This window comes from Ranitomeya imitator, chromosome 3 (genome assembly GCF_032444005.1).
Source record: "Ranitomeya imitator isolate aRanImi1 chromosome 3, aRanImi1.pri, whole genome shotgun sequence".
In the NCBI taxonomy this organism is placed as follows: Eukaryota; Metazoa; Chordata; class Amphibia; order Anura; family Dendrobatidae; genus Ranitomeya; species Ranitomeya imitator.
In genome coordinates, this window is record NC_091284.1 from 85,606,734 (window position 1) to 85,626,725 (window position 19,992).

The window sequence follows — 19,992 nt, forward strand, 5'->3', positions numbered from 1 at the left end:
GAGCGTCTTTGATACATGAGACTCCAGAGATTGTTTGGTGGGAGCCACTAATAAAAGGTCGTCTAGGTATGGCACTATACAGACGCCTTGCCTCCGGATGAAGGAGACTACTTCCCCCATTACTTTGGAAAAAACTCTTGGAGCAGAGGAGATCCCAAACGGAAGGACGTTGAACTGATAGTGCTCTATCAGACGTCCCTTCTGCACTGCAAACTTGAGATATTGGCGATGTCTCTGATGAATGGGGATGTGAAAGTAAGCATCTTTCAAATCGATAGTGGCCATGTAGGAGTGTGGGCTTATCAAGGGAATCGCATTTTTCACTGATTCCATCTTGAATTTTCTGTATTTGACATGCCGGTTGAGGCCCTTCAGATTTATAATAATACGGGACTCGCCCGATGGTTTGGGAACCAGAAATAGACGAGAGTAGTGACCCCGATCCCTCTCTGATTCCGGAACCTGGGATATCACATTTGACATTTTTAGGGTCCTGAGACCCGACTCTAGAGTGGACTGGTCTTTCACGGAGGGAAGAGAGGTAATTTTTAGACCCCGTGGGGGAGAGGAAATGAATTCTATTAGAAGACCCTCTTTGATGACTTTGAGGACCCAGGAACAATTGGTGATTTTTTGCCACTGGAATATAAATTCTGAGAGTCTCCCCCCCACCGGGTCGAAGTCACCGCTTCTCCTGTTGAGACTGCTGCTGCTGTTGCTGATGGATAGGGATGTTTCTCCCGCCTCCCTTCGGGTAACTCCACCTCCCAGTTTTGCCTTTCCCTCTCTGAGAGGTTTGGCCCTGAAAGGGACGAAAAAACTTCTTTTTGGGAGTTTTATGTTCTGGGAGGGCTTTCTTTTTGTCGGTAGCTTTTTCTAGGATGTCATCCAGGGAAGGCCCGAAGACATGGTTACCTTTAAACGGTATGGCGCATAATTTGGCTTTGGAGGTGATATCACCGGACCACATTTTCAACCAAAGCGCCCTTCTAGCCGAATTAGTCTGTACTAATGACCTAGCAGCAATTCTGATGGTCTCCATAGAAGAATCTGCTAGGAAACCCGTGGCTCTAAGGAGACTGGGTAGAGATTCCAATAATTCAGCTCTAGAGGTACCCTGGGATATGTGTGATTCCAGTTCGCCTATCCAACGGAAAAGTGCTCTAGCCACACATGTTGAAGCAATATTGGCCTTGAGAGCTACCGTGGAGGTCTCCCACGATTTTTTCAACAGACTTTCTATTTTTCTGTCCATTGGGTCTTTTAATTGAGACGAGTCTTCGAATGGAAGAGCCGTTCTCTTAGCCACTCTTGCCACCTGTGAATCAACTTTAGGGATGTCCCATTTGGTCAAATCCCCTTCTAAGGGGAATCTATGCTTCATCTTGGATGGAGTACTGAGACGTTTTTCAGGTGATTCCCACTCTTGATCAATCATGTCGGAAATATTTGAGTGGATTGGGAACCCCACCCGTTTACCCTTAGATATACCGCCAAACATCTGGTCCTGTATGGACTGTGGCTCTGGCTCTTCCTCCAGCCCCATAGTACTGCGAACGGCAGCTACTAGATCCTCAACCCATTCTGAAGAGAAAAGATACTTTCTAGCTTCAGCAGATATAGGGGACGTTGGTTCCTCCCGTCGACCCGAGGATGAGGCATAGGAGAGGTCCGATTCAGAATCAGAATCCTCCTCCTGGATCTTCCTTTTTTTGGCTGGAGAGTGTGGTGGAGGGGGTGGGGGAGTAAAGGCCGCTAGGGAGGATTGCACCTCTTGTTTGACCAAAGAGCGTATTTCTTCCAGTAAAGAAGGTTGCTCTGCCCTGACAATCTTATCAGTACAGGTCTTGCAGAGTTTCTTCTCCCATAATGGTGGCAGCTTAATGTTACAGATGGCACACTTCTTTTTAGTAGTAGTTTTGGGGGTAGACTTTTCTCCCTGCAATGAGAGGGGAGAGAGAGTCATACTAATAATACCCCCAAGTTACTAACTAGGGACCCCCTGTCCCTGCAGCACTTACTGTGGCAGGGGCAGCGCTGGGCTCTGCAAGCGCAGGGCAGGTATTGCTCTCCATGTCAGGATAGTCTTACCTGCGACATCTTCTGGCAGGTTTTTATGCACTGCGGCATGTCCCTGCCCCCAGCGACTCGAAAAATCCTCCCCCCCTCCATGGTCCAGGGTGGAGGACGCGGTCCTGCACGAGACACCGCCGGCGGAAGTGCCTCCATGGAGCGCAGAAAGGACCGGAAGTGACGCGCGCGATCACTTCCGGGTCGCCAGCGGCATGTGGAGAGGAGGAAACCGGAGAGCTCCAGGAGGACTCCGGATGGATACTCGAGCCTGCTTTGCCCTCACGGGGGCGCGGGAAGGCTAGGACCAGGTCCCGAGGACACCGCAGCGTGGTGCGACGGGAGCAGCAAAACGGAGGGGAGGTAAGATACGACCCCATGCTGCCCGGTTACATTTTAGGCAGAGCCTGTAGCAGTAGTTACCGGCCACCACTGCATACGTAGTAAACCTCTCCTGTCCCATGGGGAACAGGAAAGACACTGGTGAGGGGGAGGTGGGAGGGCCTTTTAACCTCTCCATTTCCTGTTCCCCATTAGGGCAAAGAGGCAACCTCCGTATGCCGTCGTGGAAGGTGACTAGAGAAAGAAACCTTCTGCACTCCAAAGAGGCACTTCGACCCCTTCACAAATAAAGCATTATTACGGAGGATCTGAAATACCATCCTGACCTGTTTCACATGAGACTCCCAATCATCGGAAAAAAATCAAAATATCATCCAAAAATACAACCATGAATGTATCACGATAACTCCGAAAGATATCATGCATGAAGGACTGGAACACAAGATGGGGCATTAGAGAGTCCGAATGGCATCACAAGGTATTCAAAATGGCCTTCGGGCGTATTAAATGCAGTTTTCCATTCGTCACCCTGCTTAATACGAATAAGATTATATGCCCCTCAAAGGTCAATCTTAGTAAACCAACTAGCCCCCTTAATCCTAGCAAACAAATCAGTAAGCAAAGGCAAAGGGTATTGAAATTTGACCGTGATCTTATTCAAGTGGCGATAATCAAGACAGGGTCTCAAGGAGCCATCCTTCTTGGCAACAAAAAAAAACCTGCTCCCAATAGTGAAGAAGATGGCCGAATATGCCCCTTCTCCAAAGACTCCTTAATATAGCTCCGCATGGCGGCATGTTCTGGCACAGACAGGTTGAAAAGACGGCCCTTAGGGAACTTACAAACTGGAATCAAGTCAATAGCACAATCACAGTCCCTATGCGGTGGAAGGGAACTGGATTTAGGCTCATCGAATACATCCTGGAAATCTGACAAAAACTCAGGAATTTCAGAAGAGGGGGAAGAGGAAATTGACATCAAAGGAACGTGACCATGAACCCCCTGACAACCCCAACTAGTCACAGACATAGATTTCCAATCTAACACCGGATTATATACCTGTAACCATGGAAAACCCAGCACAATATCATCATGCAAATTATGCAACACCAGAAAACGACAATCTTCCTGATGGGCTGGCGCCATGCACATGGTCAGCTGTGTCCAAAATTGAGGTTAATTTATAGCCAACGGTGTAGCATCAATCCCCCTTAAAGGAATAGGGTTCTGCAAAGGCTGCAAGGGGAAAACACAATGTTTGGCAAATTCTAAGTCCATTAAGTTCAGAGCGGCGCCTGAATCCACAAATGCCATGACAGAAAATGACGATAATGAGCAGATCAAGGTCACAGATAACAGAAATTTAGGTTGTACAGTACTGATGGTAACAGAACTAGCGATTCTCTTTGTACGCTTAGGGCAATCAGAAATAACATGAGCAGAATCGCCGCAGTAAAAACACAACCTATTCTGACGCCTGAATCTTTGACGTTCAGCTCTAGACAAAATCCTATCACATTGCATAGGCTCAGGGCTCCGCTCAGAGGACAATGCCACAGTGTGCAGAACTCTGCGCTCGCGCAAGCGCCGATCAATCTGAATGGCCAGAGACATAGAATCACTCAGACCAGCAGGCGTGGGGAACCCCACCATAACGTCTTTAACAGATTCAGAAAGACCCTTTCTGAAAATTGCCGCCAAGGCATCCTCATTCCATTTAGTCAACACAGACCATTTACTAAATTTCTGGCAATACGATTCTGCCGCTTCTTGACCCTGACACAGGGCCAACAAGGTCTTCTCTGCATGATCCACTGAATTAGGTTCATCATACAATAACCCTAGTGCCTGAAAAAAGGTGTCTACATTAAGCAAAGCAGGATTCCCAGATTCCAGGGAAAATGCCCAATCCCGAGGATCACCACGCAACAGGGAAATAACAATTTTAACCTGCTGAATGGGATCACCAGAAGAACGGGGTTTCAGAGCAAAAAACAGTTTACAGTTATTTTTAAAGCTCAAAAATTTGGACCTGTCCCCAAAAAACAAATCAGGAGTAGGAATTCTAGGCTCTAAAACCGGTGTCTGAACGATATAATCGGAAATACCCTGTACTCTAGCAGCAAGCTGGTCCACACGAGAAACCAATTCCTGAACCTCCATGCCAGCGCAGAACTCCTGAGCCACCCAGAGGAAAAGAGGGAAAGAAAGACAAAACAGACTACAGAAAAAAAAATGGCTCAGCACTTTTCTTCCCTTCTTCTGAGATGCGTTTAACTCATTGTTGGCCAGTTGTACTGTTATGCTCTGGTGGCCTAGGAGCAGCATGAGACGTACTCTGGAGAAGGTGGTACCTGTACTGACCGCAGACCCTGAACTTAGCACCGCAACTTGAAGTAGCCTTGGGACGTACCTAACACTCCCTAGACCCCTCGACACAGCCTAAGAACTAACTTCCCCTAAAGATAGAAAAGGGAAAACTATCTTGCCTCAGAGAAAATCCCCAAAGGATAGACAGCCCCCCCACAAATATTGACTGTGAGAGGAGAGGGAAATGACATACGCAGACTGAAATCAGGATTTAGCATAGGAGGCCATTCTAGCTAAAAAGAAAGAATAGGACAGAGTACTATGCGGTCAGTATTAAAACACTAGAAAATATCCACCACAGAAAATACAAATCTCCACATCTGACTAAAGACATGGAGGGTATATCTGCATCTCCAGAGACATAGCTTGGCTGCAAAAAATCCTTCACAGACAAAGCTGGACAAGACAAAACATGAAAATGCACTGAACTATAAGGTCCACAGCAGGTGGACAGCAAAAACAAAGCCAGAACTTATCTTTGTTGAAATGAACAGCAAAACAGGAGAGACCAGGTATGGATGTGAATCCTCCAAAAACAATGGACAACTGGCACTGACTAAAGGATCAAGCAAGACTAAATAGCCCAGTCCAAATTGAAAGTGGACACACCTGATAAATGCTGCGATCCAAAGACAGCAGCACTACCACCGGAGGGAGCCCAAGAGCAGAATTCACAACAGTGCCCCCACTATCACACGTGCCCCCACTAACACACATCACACGTGCCCCCACTATTACACATCACACGTGCCCCCACTATCACACATCACACGTGCCCCCACTATCACACATCACACGTGTCCCCACTATCACACATCACACGTGTCCCCACTATCACACATCACACGTGTCCCCACTATCACACATCACAAGGACAAGATATAAAATGAAGACTACGTCCTGTATGTCCAAGATGAACACTCATTTTGTTTCAAAGTATCACTGGCTGGAAGTCAATTGGGAATTAGATGTGTTATTATTACCAGTCGTGCCGTAATAATGATTGCGGAAGCTGCAGATCTGACACTTTGCGCTGCAGAGTGAAACTCACACTGACAAATGCAGCATAAAGTGACCGATCTCCATCCTGCATCTCGTCAGTTTACTCTGCAGATATTTTTCGCAGCGTGCATGAAATTTCTGTGATGTGCAGTCACTGGAAAACAAAGTCTTGAAGTCAGATCTGCTAAATGTCCCAGCGGTTCCTGAAAGCAGAAGATCCTATATCCATTCATACAGATAAAGCAGAAGATCCTATATCCATTCATACAGATAAAGCAGAAGATCCTATATCCATTCACACAGATAAAGCAGAGATCCTATATCCATTCATACAAATAAAGCAGAAGATCCTATTATCCGTTCATACAGATAAAGCAGAAGATCCTATATCCATTCACACAGATAAAGCAGAGATCCTATATCCATTCATACAAATAAAGCAGAAGATCCTATTATCCGTTCATACAGATAAAGCAGAAGATCCTATATCCATTGATACAGCTGTCAATACACATATGAAAGGACAATAATACAAGGTTTCCTCGTGAGTGTTGGGAGATTTTCAGAGCCCTTTCTAACTTTAGGACTTGGATAAAGGCTGCACATTGGGTCACACACACACAGAAGTAGCACTTTCCTGCAATGTTGAGCATCGCTCCATCTAATAGAGGAAGGCAGGCCTGATATTCATGTGATACGCTCCTGCCTCCGGGCTGATCGGCTCTGAAAGCTGTTTTGCATTATGTTGTTTTTTTCTCAGACTTTCTATAAAGAACGGAGAACAGATCGCAATGTTCCACAATTCTCCATCTGCTGGACCCAGACCGTGGATGGAGCAGACGGCCTCCAGAACACCATGTAATAGCTGGAGTGAAAGCAGTAACCGAATTAAATTTTTTTAAAGAAACACTAAGGCTATGTGCACACGTTCAGAATTTCTTGCGATTTTGCGTTTTTTCGGCCATGTTCCGCACAAAAAAACACTAAAAAAATGCTTACATAAGCTTCCCATCATTTTTAATGCATTCCACAATTTTTGCGCACATGCAGCGTTTTTTTTTTCTGCAAAAAAAAAAAACGCATCGTGGTTAAAAGCGCAGCATGTGCATTAATTTTGTGGATTTTTCACATTTTTGCCGCTATATTATTGCTCGGGAAAAACGCAAAAAATTCCGCCCCCCCAAAAAAAAACGCGGAAGAAAAACGCGAGCGGATTTCCTGCAGAAAAAGTCCGGTTTTGTTCAGGAAAATTCTGCAGACATTCCTGAATGTGTGCACATAGCCTAAAAGTTTGGTTTAATGATAAAGTGGCAAATAATGGTCAATCCCATAAAATGAGACTTTTCAAAGTGAACGGGGTGTGGAGCGAGGCTCCAATTAATTACGTTTTAAGTTAGAAAATGTTGATAGAAAAAAAAAAGCCATGCAAATCAGCCCCCTCATAGCAGGCAATCGCTTCATTGGGAAACTTTAAAAAGATGCATCAAATGTATTAAAAAGAACCCGTCATCAGAGTTTTGCTCCCCTATCTGAGAGCACCATGATGTAGGGGCAGAGACCCTGATTCCAGTGATGTGTCACTTACTGAGCTGCTTGCTGCCATTTTTCTAAAATCCCTTTTTTTCTCTGCTGCAGATCTAGCAGTTTTCAGAATACTGACCTCTTTATAACCCGGCCCACAGCTCTGATTGGCAGCTTTCTGTGTACACTGTGCATAGGCAGAAAGCTGCCAATCAGTGGTGAGGTGCAGGGGGTTCCTCGTGAATACGGAGGACTACCTGGCAGCAGGTCAACTAGTGATAAAAATCACTGTTTTAGCAGCAAGAGATCATCAAAACTACACTAAGCAGACAAGTGAGTGACACATAGCTGGAATCAGGATCCCTGCCTCTACAGTTAATTCTGCTCTAACTGTAGAAAATATGCAATTTAGAAAAACTTGACGATTCCCTATCTCTCCTTTAGGACAAGTTTCCCTTTCAACAAAAACACTGCTTTTTTTCTAAAGGTGTTGGCACCAAAATACACACTCTGTAGCCATCCAGTAGGTGGCCCTTATGGCCACATACTCTTGGGAGTGCCTATTGGGTGGATGAAGATATTACTACCTGTAGGGGAAAAAAAACACACACATACCCACAAAAAAAAAATAGAAAAAGTTCAAAAGAGTTGGGAAAAGCTTGATTGTTACTATTAGGCCATGTTCACACGTTCCTGATTTCCCTGCTGTTTTTTCTGCACTAAAAACCGCAGCTCTTGGCAGAAAACGCAGGTGCGTTTTTTGGTGCTTTTTGGTGCGTTTTTTGATGCGTTTTTTGATGCGGTTTTTAGTGCAGTTTCTGTGTGTTTTCTAGGAAGTTTTTTTAGGGTTAAAATGGCTGAAAATACCCTAACTCTACCCCTACCCCTACCCCTAACCCTAGTTCTAACTGTAGTGGGGAAAAAAAAAAAATCTTTTTATTTTATTATTGTTACTACCTATGGGGGTGATAAAGGGGGGGGGGGGCATTTACCTTTTTTTTATTTTGATCACTGTGAGGTCATTTTGGAAGATGGCGGCGCCCAGGGAGAAGATGGCCGGACGGACACCGGGAGGCCCGGTAAGTATAAGGGGGGGAGATTAGGGCACGGGGGGGGGGCGTCGGAGCACGGGGGGTGGCATCGGAGCACAAGGGGGTGGCATCGGAGCATGGGGGGGTGGGATTGGAGCACGGGAGGGCAGCCACACTGCAGCGGTTCTGCACCACAAACCGCAGAAAACCCGCAGATATTTTTTTCGTCTGCGGGTTTTACTGCGGGTTTGACCTCACAATGGAGGTCAATGGGTGCAGAACCGCTGCAGTTCCGCAAAAAGAAGTGACATGGTACTTCTTTTTTACCGCAGCTATTCAGCGCGGCATTTTTTGGGATTTTCCGCAATGTGGGCACAGCAGTTCCTGTTTTCCATAGGGTACATTGTAATGTACCCTGCATGGAAAACAGCTGCGGACCCGCAGTGGGAAAATCGCGGCGGTTCCGCATTAAAAAAAGGATGGTGTGAACATGGCCTTACAGTTTTATTGTTGTACCATGGGACTGACCTCTTTTTTACTCAAACACAATACAGTAACATGTTTGTTTTTTTTTGTTTTTTTAACAGAACTTAAAAGGGTTGTCTGGTTAAAACAAATTATCACCCATCCAACAGGATGCCCAATAACTCGTTGATTGCTGGGGGTCCGACCAGTGGACAGGAAGGGGAGCTCTAATCCTCACTAGAATGGAGCGTATGATGGACCGCTGCTCCATTCATTCCCTATGGGGCTGCCGACAGCCACGTAGAGAATGAATAGAACAGACATTCGGGTCTGTGATGGGAGTAAAAGTTCACCGTGAAGGATAAAAATTTCCAGTTCTGATGATCAGCAATTAGCAATCTCACTTATGGATACATGACATCTTGTGTTAACCAGACAACCACTTTAAAGATGATGTTTGCGTTACCTGTCATGGAGCTGGTATCGTTCCCTTACTTCTTCTAAAATAATTCTCTTGGGCCCTTCACCTCCGATGAGAAAGTGCACTTCAGGATATTTCTCACACATTTCAGGAATGATGCCACCGAGCAAATCTACACCTTAAAAAACAAAGAGAGAATACACAACTACATGTGGGGAAAAGTCTATGACACCTAACACTGACTGCAGGGTGCTCAGCATCGTGCTCATGGAGGGAGAGACCACAGCGATTAGAGAATCATGAAATCACTTCGTTACATATTTAATATGGTTGAAAAAAGACAAATATCCATCAAGTACAGCAGAGGGATGGGAAAGGATAAAGGAAATGGGTGTATAACCAACCATAATGCATGATACCAAAGAGCTAATCCAACCTGATCTCAATTTAAGACCGACTAGACCAAACATTCAAGAAAAAAAAACTTTACACTAATTATTTATATTACTTAGTTCTAAAAAAAATGTATCTAAAGATTTTTACATCATCAATGGCTCCTGGATCTGAACATCTGCCCCCCGTGAAAGTAAAAACCCCTATACTCACCTCCCATATCAGAGACGTACCGGTGGGGTCGGCAGTCATGAGGTTGTTATGATGCGATGATGCGCCCAATCAGCGTTGTCATCCCTGGCCCCGCCTTCAGACGTGTATGTAATTAGCATGAAGTGAGAGCTGCGTCCGGCCGCTCGCTACCTCTTGATTACCAATATGTCCAGAGTCGAGAACAGTGAGGACAGCGCTGACGGGCCGCAGGGCTCACATGTCCTAACAACCGCAAGAGATCTAGGAACGCGTGTGCCATCACAGTGGGTACAGCATCGGTATGGGAGGAGAGTATGAGGGGTTTTATTTTCACGGGCGCAAACATTCAGATCGAGAAGGGGTGGTCCTAGTAGTGAATAAACCCTTTAAACCTCATTCAGACAGAGCTGAGAAAATCTGAAGATATATGATCAATTGTAGGTGAACCCTAAAGGAGTCACAGTGCTTCGCCAATGCCTCCTGAGTACTGAGGAATGGGAGCACCAGCAGCAGGATTACTAACCAGCACTAGGTGAAGGCATAATCTAGTCAATTATCGAAGTAGGAAAACTGGTTTAACTATTAAAGGGAACCTGTCACCAGGTTTTCCCACATATAAAGTATGGCCACCATTAAGGCCTTTATTACAGAATACTGGAGTGCTATAAAGAAGTCCCCAATCCACTCTGCAGATCCCATAAAATAGCTTTTATTATTCTTACCGACAGTGCGGTCCTGTCTGATGGGTGTCTTTAGTCTTGATCCGACGCCTCCTTTCTTCTTATGATCGCCGTTATCCTTCCCTGCTTTGCGTCCTACGTCATACACAATGTCCTCCATCGCGCAGGCGCACTTCTATCAGCGTTGCCGATGGCAGAGAAAACTACCTTAGTGCGCATAAGCTGGCTTTCCTTCCAGGTCATCAGCGCTCTTTGGCGTTTCCAGGCACATGCGCACTACAGTAGTTTGCCTTGCCCTCGGCAGGACAGATACGTGCACCTGGGCATAAGTGTGGTGGGAGACACTGTGTGGATGGCACCGGAAGCGTCGTCCACATGAAGCAAGGAAGGAGGACGGAGATTGTAAGAAGAGAGGAGATGCCGGATTAAGACCAGAGATGCTCATCAGACTGCAAGTAAATATAATAAAAGCTATTTTTTGGGTTCCGCAGATTGGATTAGGGACTTATCAACAGAATTCCAGAATGCGGTAAAAAAAAAAAAAAAGATGAAAATGAGGTGGCGCCAATAGTTTATATGAGGAAAACATGGTGACAGGTTCCCTTTAATTCCAGCCAGAAACACTCATCACCTATCCGCTGGACTGGGAGTCACGAAAACAAGTGCAACTGAGGGTGTAATACGTCTTTAAGTGCAGCTTCTTTTCTTTGCAACTAAATCCCTATTTTCTTGAAAAGATTGCGAGTCCCTTCATTCTCAGGAATGACGGGGCTTCTAACTTTAGGACCCTAGATGTTCCCATAACATTTTAAGATGGTAAAACACCCTTGAAGTAATAAGATCTTATGAATTTACATGGATTTTGTGGTTAATTGTGAGGCAAAATCTTCACGAAATTCGCAAACATTCTGCATTCCATGGGTAGGAATAAGATTTCTGAAGCTAAAAAAAAAAAAAAGAATACCTGCCAGAATATGTAGCATGTTATTCACAAGGCTTCTGCATAAGAAAGTACAGATATAAGGCACAAATCTGAGGATCAGCTCGTTTACCTTTTCTGTAGACGAGTCTGCTGACCACGACAATGGTGATCTTATCGCTTTTCTCTTTCTGTCGGTCCGGGGTGAAGTCTGTGGGGTCCACAGCGTTTGGAATCACAGACACGATCTCGGGATCCAGGGCCGCTCGGAGGACAGTGTTTTCCTTGCTGGTGTAGGAGACGCAGATGATGTGGTTTGTGTCACACAGAGACACTGTAAGAAGTTTGTTGGTGAGAACGGAGCTGACATCTGCAAACCCAAACAGAGAATGGTCTGTGAAGACCGTATGGAGTCCCAACGTCTTAGCGTGAAAGAGGGCGTCATGGGCCATCGCAGAAAAAGAGCTGTGCGAGTGGACGACAGACACCTGTTCCCTTACAAATATGTACCTGAGCAGAGGGAGGCTGTGCAATAACGTGGTGGCCGTCGACTGGTTATACATGACTTTTAAAGGTAAATAATACACCTTCAGCCCATTGGTGAGGTAGCGGATTCCTTTCCTGTCCCCATAAGCGTGGGTGACGATGATCACCTTGTGTCCTCTTTCAATCAGGCACTGAGAAAGCTGATAAATGTGACTTTCCACCCCACCCATATTTGGGTAAAAAAAGTCAGACACCATGCATATTCTGTGAGTCCTCCGGGGTGCGTGCGCAGTCTCTGCAGGCTGTGAGGAGTTACTGTAGGAGCAGGCCTGGCTTTCTTCCTTTCTGCTGTGAACCATGGTACAAGCCGGAGGTTCCCCGAATGTTGTGTGGATCTAAAGGACAAACAAAACAAAGATCAGCAAGGACTAGTGAGCAAAACACCAGACTATTGCGCCAGACACACAAATTGCACATTAAATAGAATCATAGAATGTTAGAGTTGGAAGGACCTCCAGGGTCATCGTGTCCAACCACCTGCTCAATGCAGGATTCACTAAACCATCTCAGCCAGATGTCTGTCCAGCCTCTGTTTGAAGACTTCCATTGATGGAGAACTCACCACCTATGGTGGCAGCCTGTTCCAGTAACTTATCACACTCACTGTCAAAAAGTTTTTCTAATATCTAATCTGTATCTTCTCCCTTTTAGTTTCATTCTGATGCTTTTCGTGTTGACATGTGCAATTGAGAATAAGGATGATCCCTCTACACTGTGACATCCCCCCTTCAGATATTTGTAGACAGCTATTAAGTCCCCTCTTATATGAAACCAGAACACGAGCTGCGCGCACAGTGAACAAGCCCGTAGAGACATGTTCACACACCATCGTGTTCTGGTTTCATATAATTGTTTTCTTGTGTCCACAAGACTGGGGAGGCCTCCACCCCTCTTTTTTTGAGCTGTGCGCACAGGAGCCGTTCTGTCCAGCGTGTCCACATGGACATTCCTTTTCTGAATCCTGCTCATACAGGTATTGTACATATGACCAGGTTTTAAATACATCAGATAGGGATTACATACATTAGTTAGGACTGCTCTGATATGGGTATACCTTGACGTTTGGTAGAGCGGCTTAATATACATTTTTTGCAAAAAACGTATCGACCAAATACCCTGTTTTTTCCATCTTTTTACTAGCACTTGCTGTCCACTGTGATTTTTTTGCAACAGTGTGTTTTTGGTTTTACTGTGCTTTTTTGTGTTTTCAAGTCTCTTGGTGGTGTGAACATGTCTCTACGGGCTTGTTCACTGTGCGCGCAGCTCGTGTTCTGGTTTCATATAATTGTTTTCTTGTGTCCACGAGACTGGGGAGGCCTCCACCCCTCTTTTTTTGAGCTGTGCGCACAGGAGCCGTTCTGTCCAGCGTGTCCACATGGACATTCCTTTTCTGAATCCTGCTCATACAGGTATTGTACATATGACCAGGTTTTAAATACATCAGATAGGGATTACATACATTAGTTAGGACTGCTCTGATATGGGTATACCTTGACGTTTGGTAGAGCGGCTTAATATACATTTTTTGCAAAAAACGTATTGACCAAATACCCTGTTTTTTCCATCTTTTTACTAGCACTTGCTGTCCACTGTGATTTTTTTGCAACAGTGTGTTTTTGGTTTTACTGTGCTTTTTTGTGTTTTCAAGTCTCTTGGTGGGGTGAACATGTCTCTACGGGCTTGTTCACTGTGCGCGCAGCTCGTGTTCTGGTTTCATATAATTGTTTTCTTGTGTCCACAAGACTGGGGAGGCCTCCACCCCTCTTTTTTTGAGCTGTGCGCACAGGAGCCGGTCTGTCCAGCGTGTCCACATGGACATTCCTTTTCTGAATCCTGCTCATACAGGTATTGAACATATGACCAGGTTTTAAATACATCAGATAGGGATTACATACATTAGTTAGGACTGCTCTGATATGGGTATACCTTGACGTTTGGTAGAGCGGCTTAATATACATTTTTTGCAAAAAACGTATCGACCAAATACCCTGTTTTTTCCATCTTTTTACTAGCACTTGCTGTCCACTGTGATTTTTTTGCAACAGTGTGTTTTTGGTTTTACTGTGCTTTTTTGTGTTTTCAAGTCTCTTGGTGGTGTGAACATGTCTCTACGGGCTTGTTCACTGTGCGCGCAGCTCGTGTTCTGGTTTCATATAATTGTTTTCTTGTGTCCACAAGACTGGGGAGGCCTCCACCCCTCTTTTTTTGAGCTGTGCGCACAGGAGCCGGTCTGTCCAGCGTGTCCACATGGACATTCCTTTTCTGAATCCTGCTCATACAGGTATTGTACATATGACCAGGTTTTAAATACATCAGATAGGGATTACATACATTAGTTAGGACTGCTCTGATATGGGTATACCTTGACGTTTGGTAGAGCGGCTTAATATACATTTTTTGCAAAAAACGTATCGACCAAATACCCTGTTTTTTCCATCTTTTTACTAGCACTTGCTGTCCACTGTGATTTTTTTGCAACAGTGTGTTTTTGGTTTTACTGTGCTTTTTTGTGTTTTTAAGTCCCCTCTTAGCCTTCTCTTTTGCAAGCTAAACATTCCCAGATAATTTAACCGTTCCTTGTAGGACAGCATTTTCAGTCCGCTCACCATCCTGGCAGCTCTTCTCTGAACCTGCTCCAGTTTTTTTTTTTTTATGTCTTTTTTTAAATGTGCTGCCCAGAACGGGCCACAGTATTCCAGATGAGGCCCGACCAAGGAGGAAAAAGGGGGATAATGACTTCACATGATCTAGACTCTATGCTTCTCTTAATACACTCCCTGACAGAAGTTATGTCGCTTATCCATGTTATGTAAATAAAAGCTATAACCTGACGTTAAATTCGTACATTGGTTGTATAAATTATTCTCTTAAAAGCTGAAACCCTCCGAAATGTGGTTTAGGATAAGAAAATAAATTGGCATCAATGCAGAAATATTGATCAGTTAATCGACAAAGATTGGTCAGATTTTGGCAAGACAAAAGTTTTGTCGCCAACAGAAAGTAATGTGATATTCAAACAAATAATTAACTTAAAATACAAATATATGTTCCATAACATTGATGAATGACATTGTGGTGCTGTTAGAGTCATATTTACTATTTTGTGTGACTTCCATGAGCTTGAAGGACTGCATCCATGCGGTTCAACAATGATTCATACAATTTATTAATGAAGTCATCAGGAATAGCAAAGAATGCAGTCTTACATGCCTCCGAGAGTTCATCTAGATTCTTTGGTTTTTGTCTTCCAAGCTTCCTTTTTCATCCTACCCCAAACATGCTCAATGATGTTCATGTCTGGTGACTGGGCTGGCCAGTCCTTGACCACCTTGATCTTTTTTGCCTGGAGGAACTTTGTTGTAGAGATGGATGTATGAGATGGAGCACCATCCTGCTGCAGGATTTGACCCCTTTTATGATTTGGATTATAAGAGGTAGCTAATACATCTTGATATTTTAGGCTATTGATATTGCCTTCCACCTTGAGTTTTGCACACACCCATACTGAATGTAACCCCAGACCATGATCTTTCCACCACCAAATGTTTTCTGGGTGTATTTTGGATCCAAACAGGCTCCAGTAAGTCTCCTGCAGTATTTGCGGCATCTGTCGTGTAATTCTACTGAAGATTCATCAGAGAAATCCAACTTCTGACACTTTTCCAGGGTCCATCTGTGTAGCAGGCTGTAGGACTTTACAAATGCCACATGTTTTTTTTATTTGCCTTTTGTTTAGTGCTGGCTTCTGGGCACCGATTTGACCATGGAGGCAATCGAGACAGAATCCTACAAACTGTTCTAGTTGACACAAGGACTTGAGGTGACCAGGCCTGTTGAAGCTCTGCTGCAGTGGAAGAGGGGCTTGCTTTGGATTTTCTAACCAACAAACGTTCCTCGTGAGCAGTGGTCTTGTGGGGTCTGCCGGACCTGGGCTTGTTAAACACATCTCCAGTCTCTTCAAATCTTTTTTTTAATTCTTTGTACTTGACGCTGAGACACATTAAAGGTGCCAGCCACCTCTGCAGTGGATCTGGTCTTCAGCCTCCTGATAATCAAGGCTTTGGTCGCAGGGTGGATTTTTGGCATGTTGTCAGAGCTCAAGTTGCAGTTCAAATGAAGGTCTGGGGTGCTGGGTTTCTTTTTATACACACACGCTAATTAACCGATAATTTAATGAGCACAGGTGAGGATGTAAACTAGGATTGGGTGCATTATATGACCAGGCGACAAAACTTTTGTCTTGCCAAAATCTGACCATTCTGTGTCCATTAACTGATCAATATTTCTGCATTGATGCCAATTTTTTTTCTTAACCTAAACCACATTTCGGAGCGTTTCTGCTTTCAAAAGAATAATTTATACAACCAATGGATGAATTTAACGTCAGGTTATAAGCTTTTAAATACATAACATAGATAAGCGACATAACTTCTGTCAGGGAGTGTACATCCTAGAACTACATTTGCCTTTTTTGCTGCTGCAACACACTGTTGACTCATATGCAGTCTGTGATCTATAAGTATACCCAAGTCTTTTTCTAACGTGCTGTTGCTTAGTTATATTCCTCCTATTCTGTATGTTATTTTTGTTTTATTCGGACTCCCATGACAGCACTACGAGAGAGGGGATCCGCCCTTAAGGAACAGGAAACCTACAGATACAAAAGGGCGGCACCTCTCCCATGCATCAGTTGTCTCCAAACTGCTTCAGATGGAGTCTGATCAGGATCAGCAGCCTCTGCTGCTGGATGAAGAACCCCAGAAGCTTATGGAGAAGGAACGTGAGAAAAGGAGCGATGGATCTGGCCGCAGAAGCTCCTCCAGACAGGGGTCTGGAGCATCAGCCAAAAAAGATCCCCCTCGTGCTTCGGTATCTCTATGGGTGTGGGCAGCCTCTGGTAAGTGATCTTCGAGAAAGTTCACTTAGTGACTAGTTTCCCCTCATATGTTTTATGCAGGGAAAGAAAAGCGTCAGTAAGGCGAAGCATAGGGAGTGTGCCATCTGCGGGGTCCCCTTGCCTGACTCACACCCTAAAAAACTATGTGACCCCTGTATCCAGCAGACGGTGAGGTCCTGGAAAGTAGGGAGGGGATATAGCATGTAGATCTTACACTCTAGTCTACCTTACTTATCCCTGTAGGTGGCAGAAGAATCCTCTTCTATGGTGGCCAGTCTGAAGGAAATGGTTAGAAGGGAGGTCAAGCAATCCATTAAGGATCTTTCACAGTCAGGCTCTAAGCAGAGAACTCAGTGGGCATCTGATTCATCTGTGGATAAAGACAAGAGTGAAGAATCGGATGATTCAGCAGCATCATCTTCCTCGTCGGGGGAAGACGCTGCCCGGTTTTGTTTACCCATAGAGAGGATAGACAAATTAATAAAAGCGGTCAGAGGCACAATGGGTATAACAGAACCCAAGCCTCAGCTATCTAAGGAACAAATGATGTTCAGCGGCCTAGAACAGAGGAAGCGCAGAGTCTTTCCCCTGAATGAAAAGATACAGGAACTTAACAGGGAGTGGAGAAAACCGGAGAGGAAAGGCTCCTTACCACCTGCGCAGAAGCGTCGGTATCCCTTTGATGACCCAGCAGTGGGTAATTGGGAAAAGGCCCCAAAGCTGGACGCGGCAATTGCCAAGGTGGCAAAGCGATCCTCTCTCCCGTTTGAGGATATGGGTACGCTTAAAGACCCCCTGGATAGGAAAGTGGATACCTTCCTAAAAGGAACCTGGGAGATGGCAGCCGGCTCCTTAAAACCTGCGGTGGCTTCAACCTGCACGGCAAGGTCAATAATGGTCTGGCTGGACCAGTTAGAAACCAAATTAAAACAGGGGGCCTCTAGAGATTCCATACTTGCAGCGTTACCAGTAATCCAGGAGGGGGCAGCTTTTTTATCGGATGCCTCAATTGACTCTGTTAAATTGGCGGCTAGGGCAGCAGGTCTTTCTAATGCTGCGAGAAGAGCCCTATGGTTGAAATGCTGGCCGGGGGATATGCAGGCAAAAACAAAACTCTGCGCTATCCCTTGTAAGGGCGAGTATCTATTCGGACCTACCCTGGACGAACTCCTGGAGAAGGCAGGAGATGATAAGAAAAAATTTCCTAACCTTTTCAATCCATATCGTCGTCCCTTCAACAAAAGAAGGTTCAATCGGGGAGGAAGGCGGACCTTCTCACCGGGTAGGGATCGTTCCAGATGGGATGATAAGCGAAAAAGAGGCACAGGTCTCATGTTTCGCCGTAACCCGACGGAAAACAAAAAACAAGACCAATGACTGGCAATCCCGGTGGGAGGGAGACTGTCGCATTTCTCGGCAGAGTGGTCAAAAATCACGAACAGTGTTTGGATAAAAGACACTGTTTCCCATGGTCTCAGACTTGAGTTTGTCCATACCCCACGGGACAAATTCCAGTTAACACCCTGGCGCTCATCTCCCACTGAACAATTTGCCTTAGAAGAGGAAGTGAGGACTCTTTGCTCCAAAAATGTTTTGATTGAAGTGCCGTATTCTCAGGCAAGGGAAGGGTTCTACTCTCCCCTTTTCCTAATTCAAAAGCCGGATATGTCTTATAGGACCATTATAAACCTTAAGGGTCTCAATAAGTTTTTGGTGAAACATACCTTCAAAATGGAGTCCATCAATTCAACAATAAAAATGCTTTTCAACAATTGTTTTATGGTAGTAGTGGATTTGAAAGATGCCTACTATCATGTACCCATTCACGCTGATTTCCAACGATACCTAAGGGTAGCAGTACTAATGGGGGGTAGGATTCAACATTTTCAGTTCAGGGCACTCCCCTTCGGGATAACTTCTGCTCCTAGAGTGTTCACTAAAATAATCGCTGAAGTCATGGCACACTTAAGAGAATCAAACGTCCTTATAATTCCTTACTTGGATGATTTCCTCATTGTAGGGAACTCGATAGATCACTGTCTGTCACAATGGGAGGTTACTAAAGCCAAGCTAGAACACCTGGGTTGGATCATAAACTTCGAAAAATCTAAGTTACAGCCCCTAAATATTCAAAAGTTCCTGGGTCTAATGTTGGATTCAGTGACAACAGTGTCTCCTCCCCATAGAAAAAATAGATCTAATTCAAATTTATGTGTTAAATGCAATTAATACACCTTCCATGACACTTAGGCAAGCAATGTCCCTACTTGGGTCACTCACATCTTGCATTCCAGCAGTTAAGTGGGCTCAGTTCCACACCAGATCCCTACAAAGAGAGGTCTTGTTCCATGACAGAGCCTTGGGAGGCGCGTTAAATGGGAAAATAACGTTAGAGCCAACCACGCTAGATTCCCTTAGGTGGTGGTCAGATAAAAAGAATTTATCAGCAGGGGTCCCCTGGATAGTAAATGTGTCCCGGGTGATAACCACGGATGCCAGCTCTTCAGGGTGGGGAGCCTACATGGGGGACATGGTGGTCCAGGGACAATGGGAACCCTTCACAACATTCTCATCCAACCAGAGGGAGTTGTTGGCGGTTGAATTGGCTGTTAAAAAATTCCTCATATATCTGCAGGGCCAGCACGTCAGAATTCTGTCGGACAACAGAGTTGCAGTCGCTTACATAAACCGGCAAGGGGGAACTCGTTCCGAGACATTGATGCAAATCACGGATCGATTGTTCCAGATGGCAGAGCTCAATTTTCTATCTTTGACGGCTCTCCACATCAAAGGAAAGGAAAATGTGGCAGCAGATTTCCTCAGCCGAAACATGTTAAGGCAAGGAGAGTGGTCTCTCAACGAAGACATTTTCAATCTGATCGTCTGCAGATGGGGTCAACCAGTGGTAGACCTGTTCGCCACCAGAAACAACAGAAAAGTAAAACTTTTTTGCTCGCTAAATCCCAGGGAAAATCCCTTGGCGGTGGACGCGTTTCTGATAAAATGGGATTTTCCACTGGCCTATGCTTTCCCACCACTGAACCTGATACCTCTAGTGGTGAGGAAAATCAGGGAGGATCGAGCGAAAGTCATCCTTATCGCCCCCTTTTGGCCCAGAAGAACCTGGTTTGCCTGGCTCAAGA

General features: G+C 45.0%; 1 protein-coding gene across 1 annotated transcript in view; it reads right to left on the minus strand.

Moving 5' to 3' along the window:
• Positions 1–19,992, minus strand: part of PIGA (phosphatidylinositol glycan anchor biosynthesis class A) — a 50,153-nt gene that overhangs the window by 17,305 nt on the left and 12,856 nt on the right. Inside the window, exons 2-3 of the mRNA XM_069761047.1 lie at positions 11,540–12,287; positions 9,268–9,400 (exon numbers count right to left, since the gene is read on the minus strand). Of these exons, the coding sequence (XP_069617148.1) occupies positions 9,268–9,400; positions 11,540–12,251 (845 nt within the window). The 5' untranslated portion in view covers positions 12,252–12,287. The remainder of the gene's footprint in view (positions 1–9,267; positions 9,401–11,539; positions 12,288–19,992) is intronic.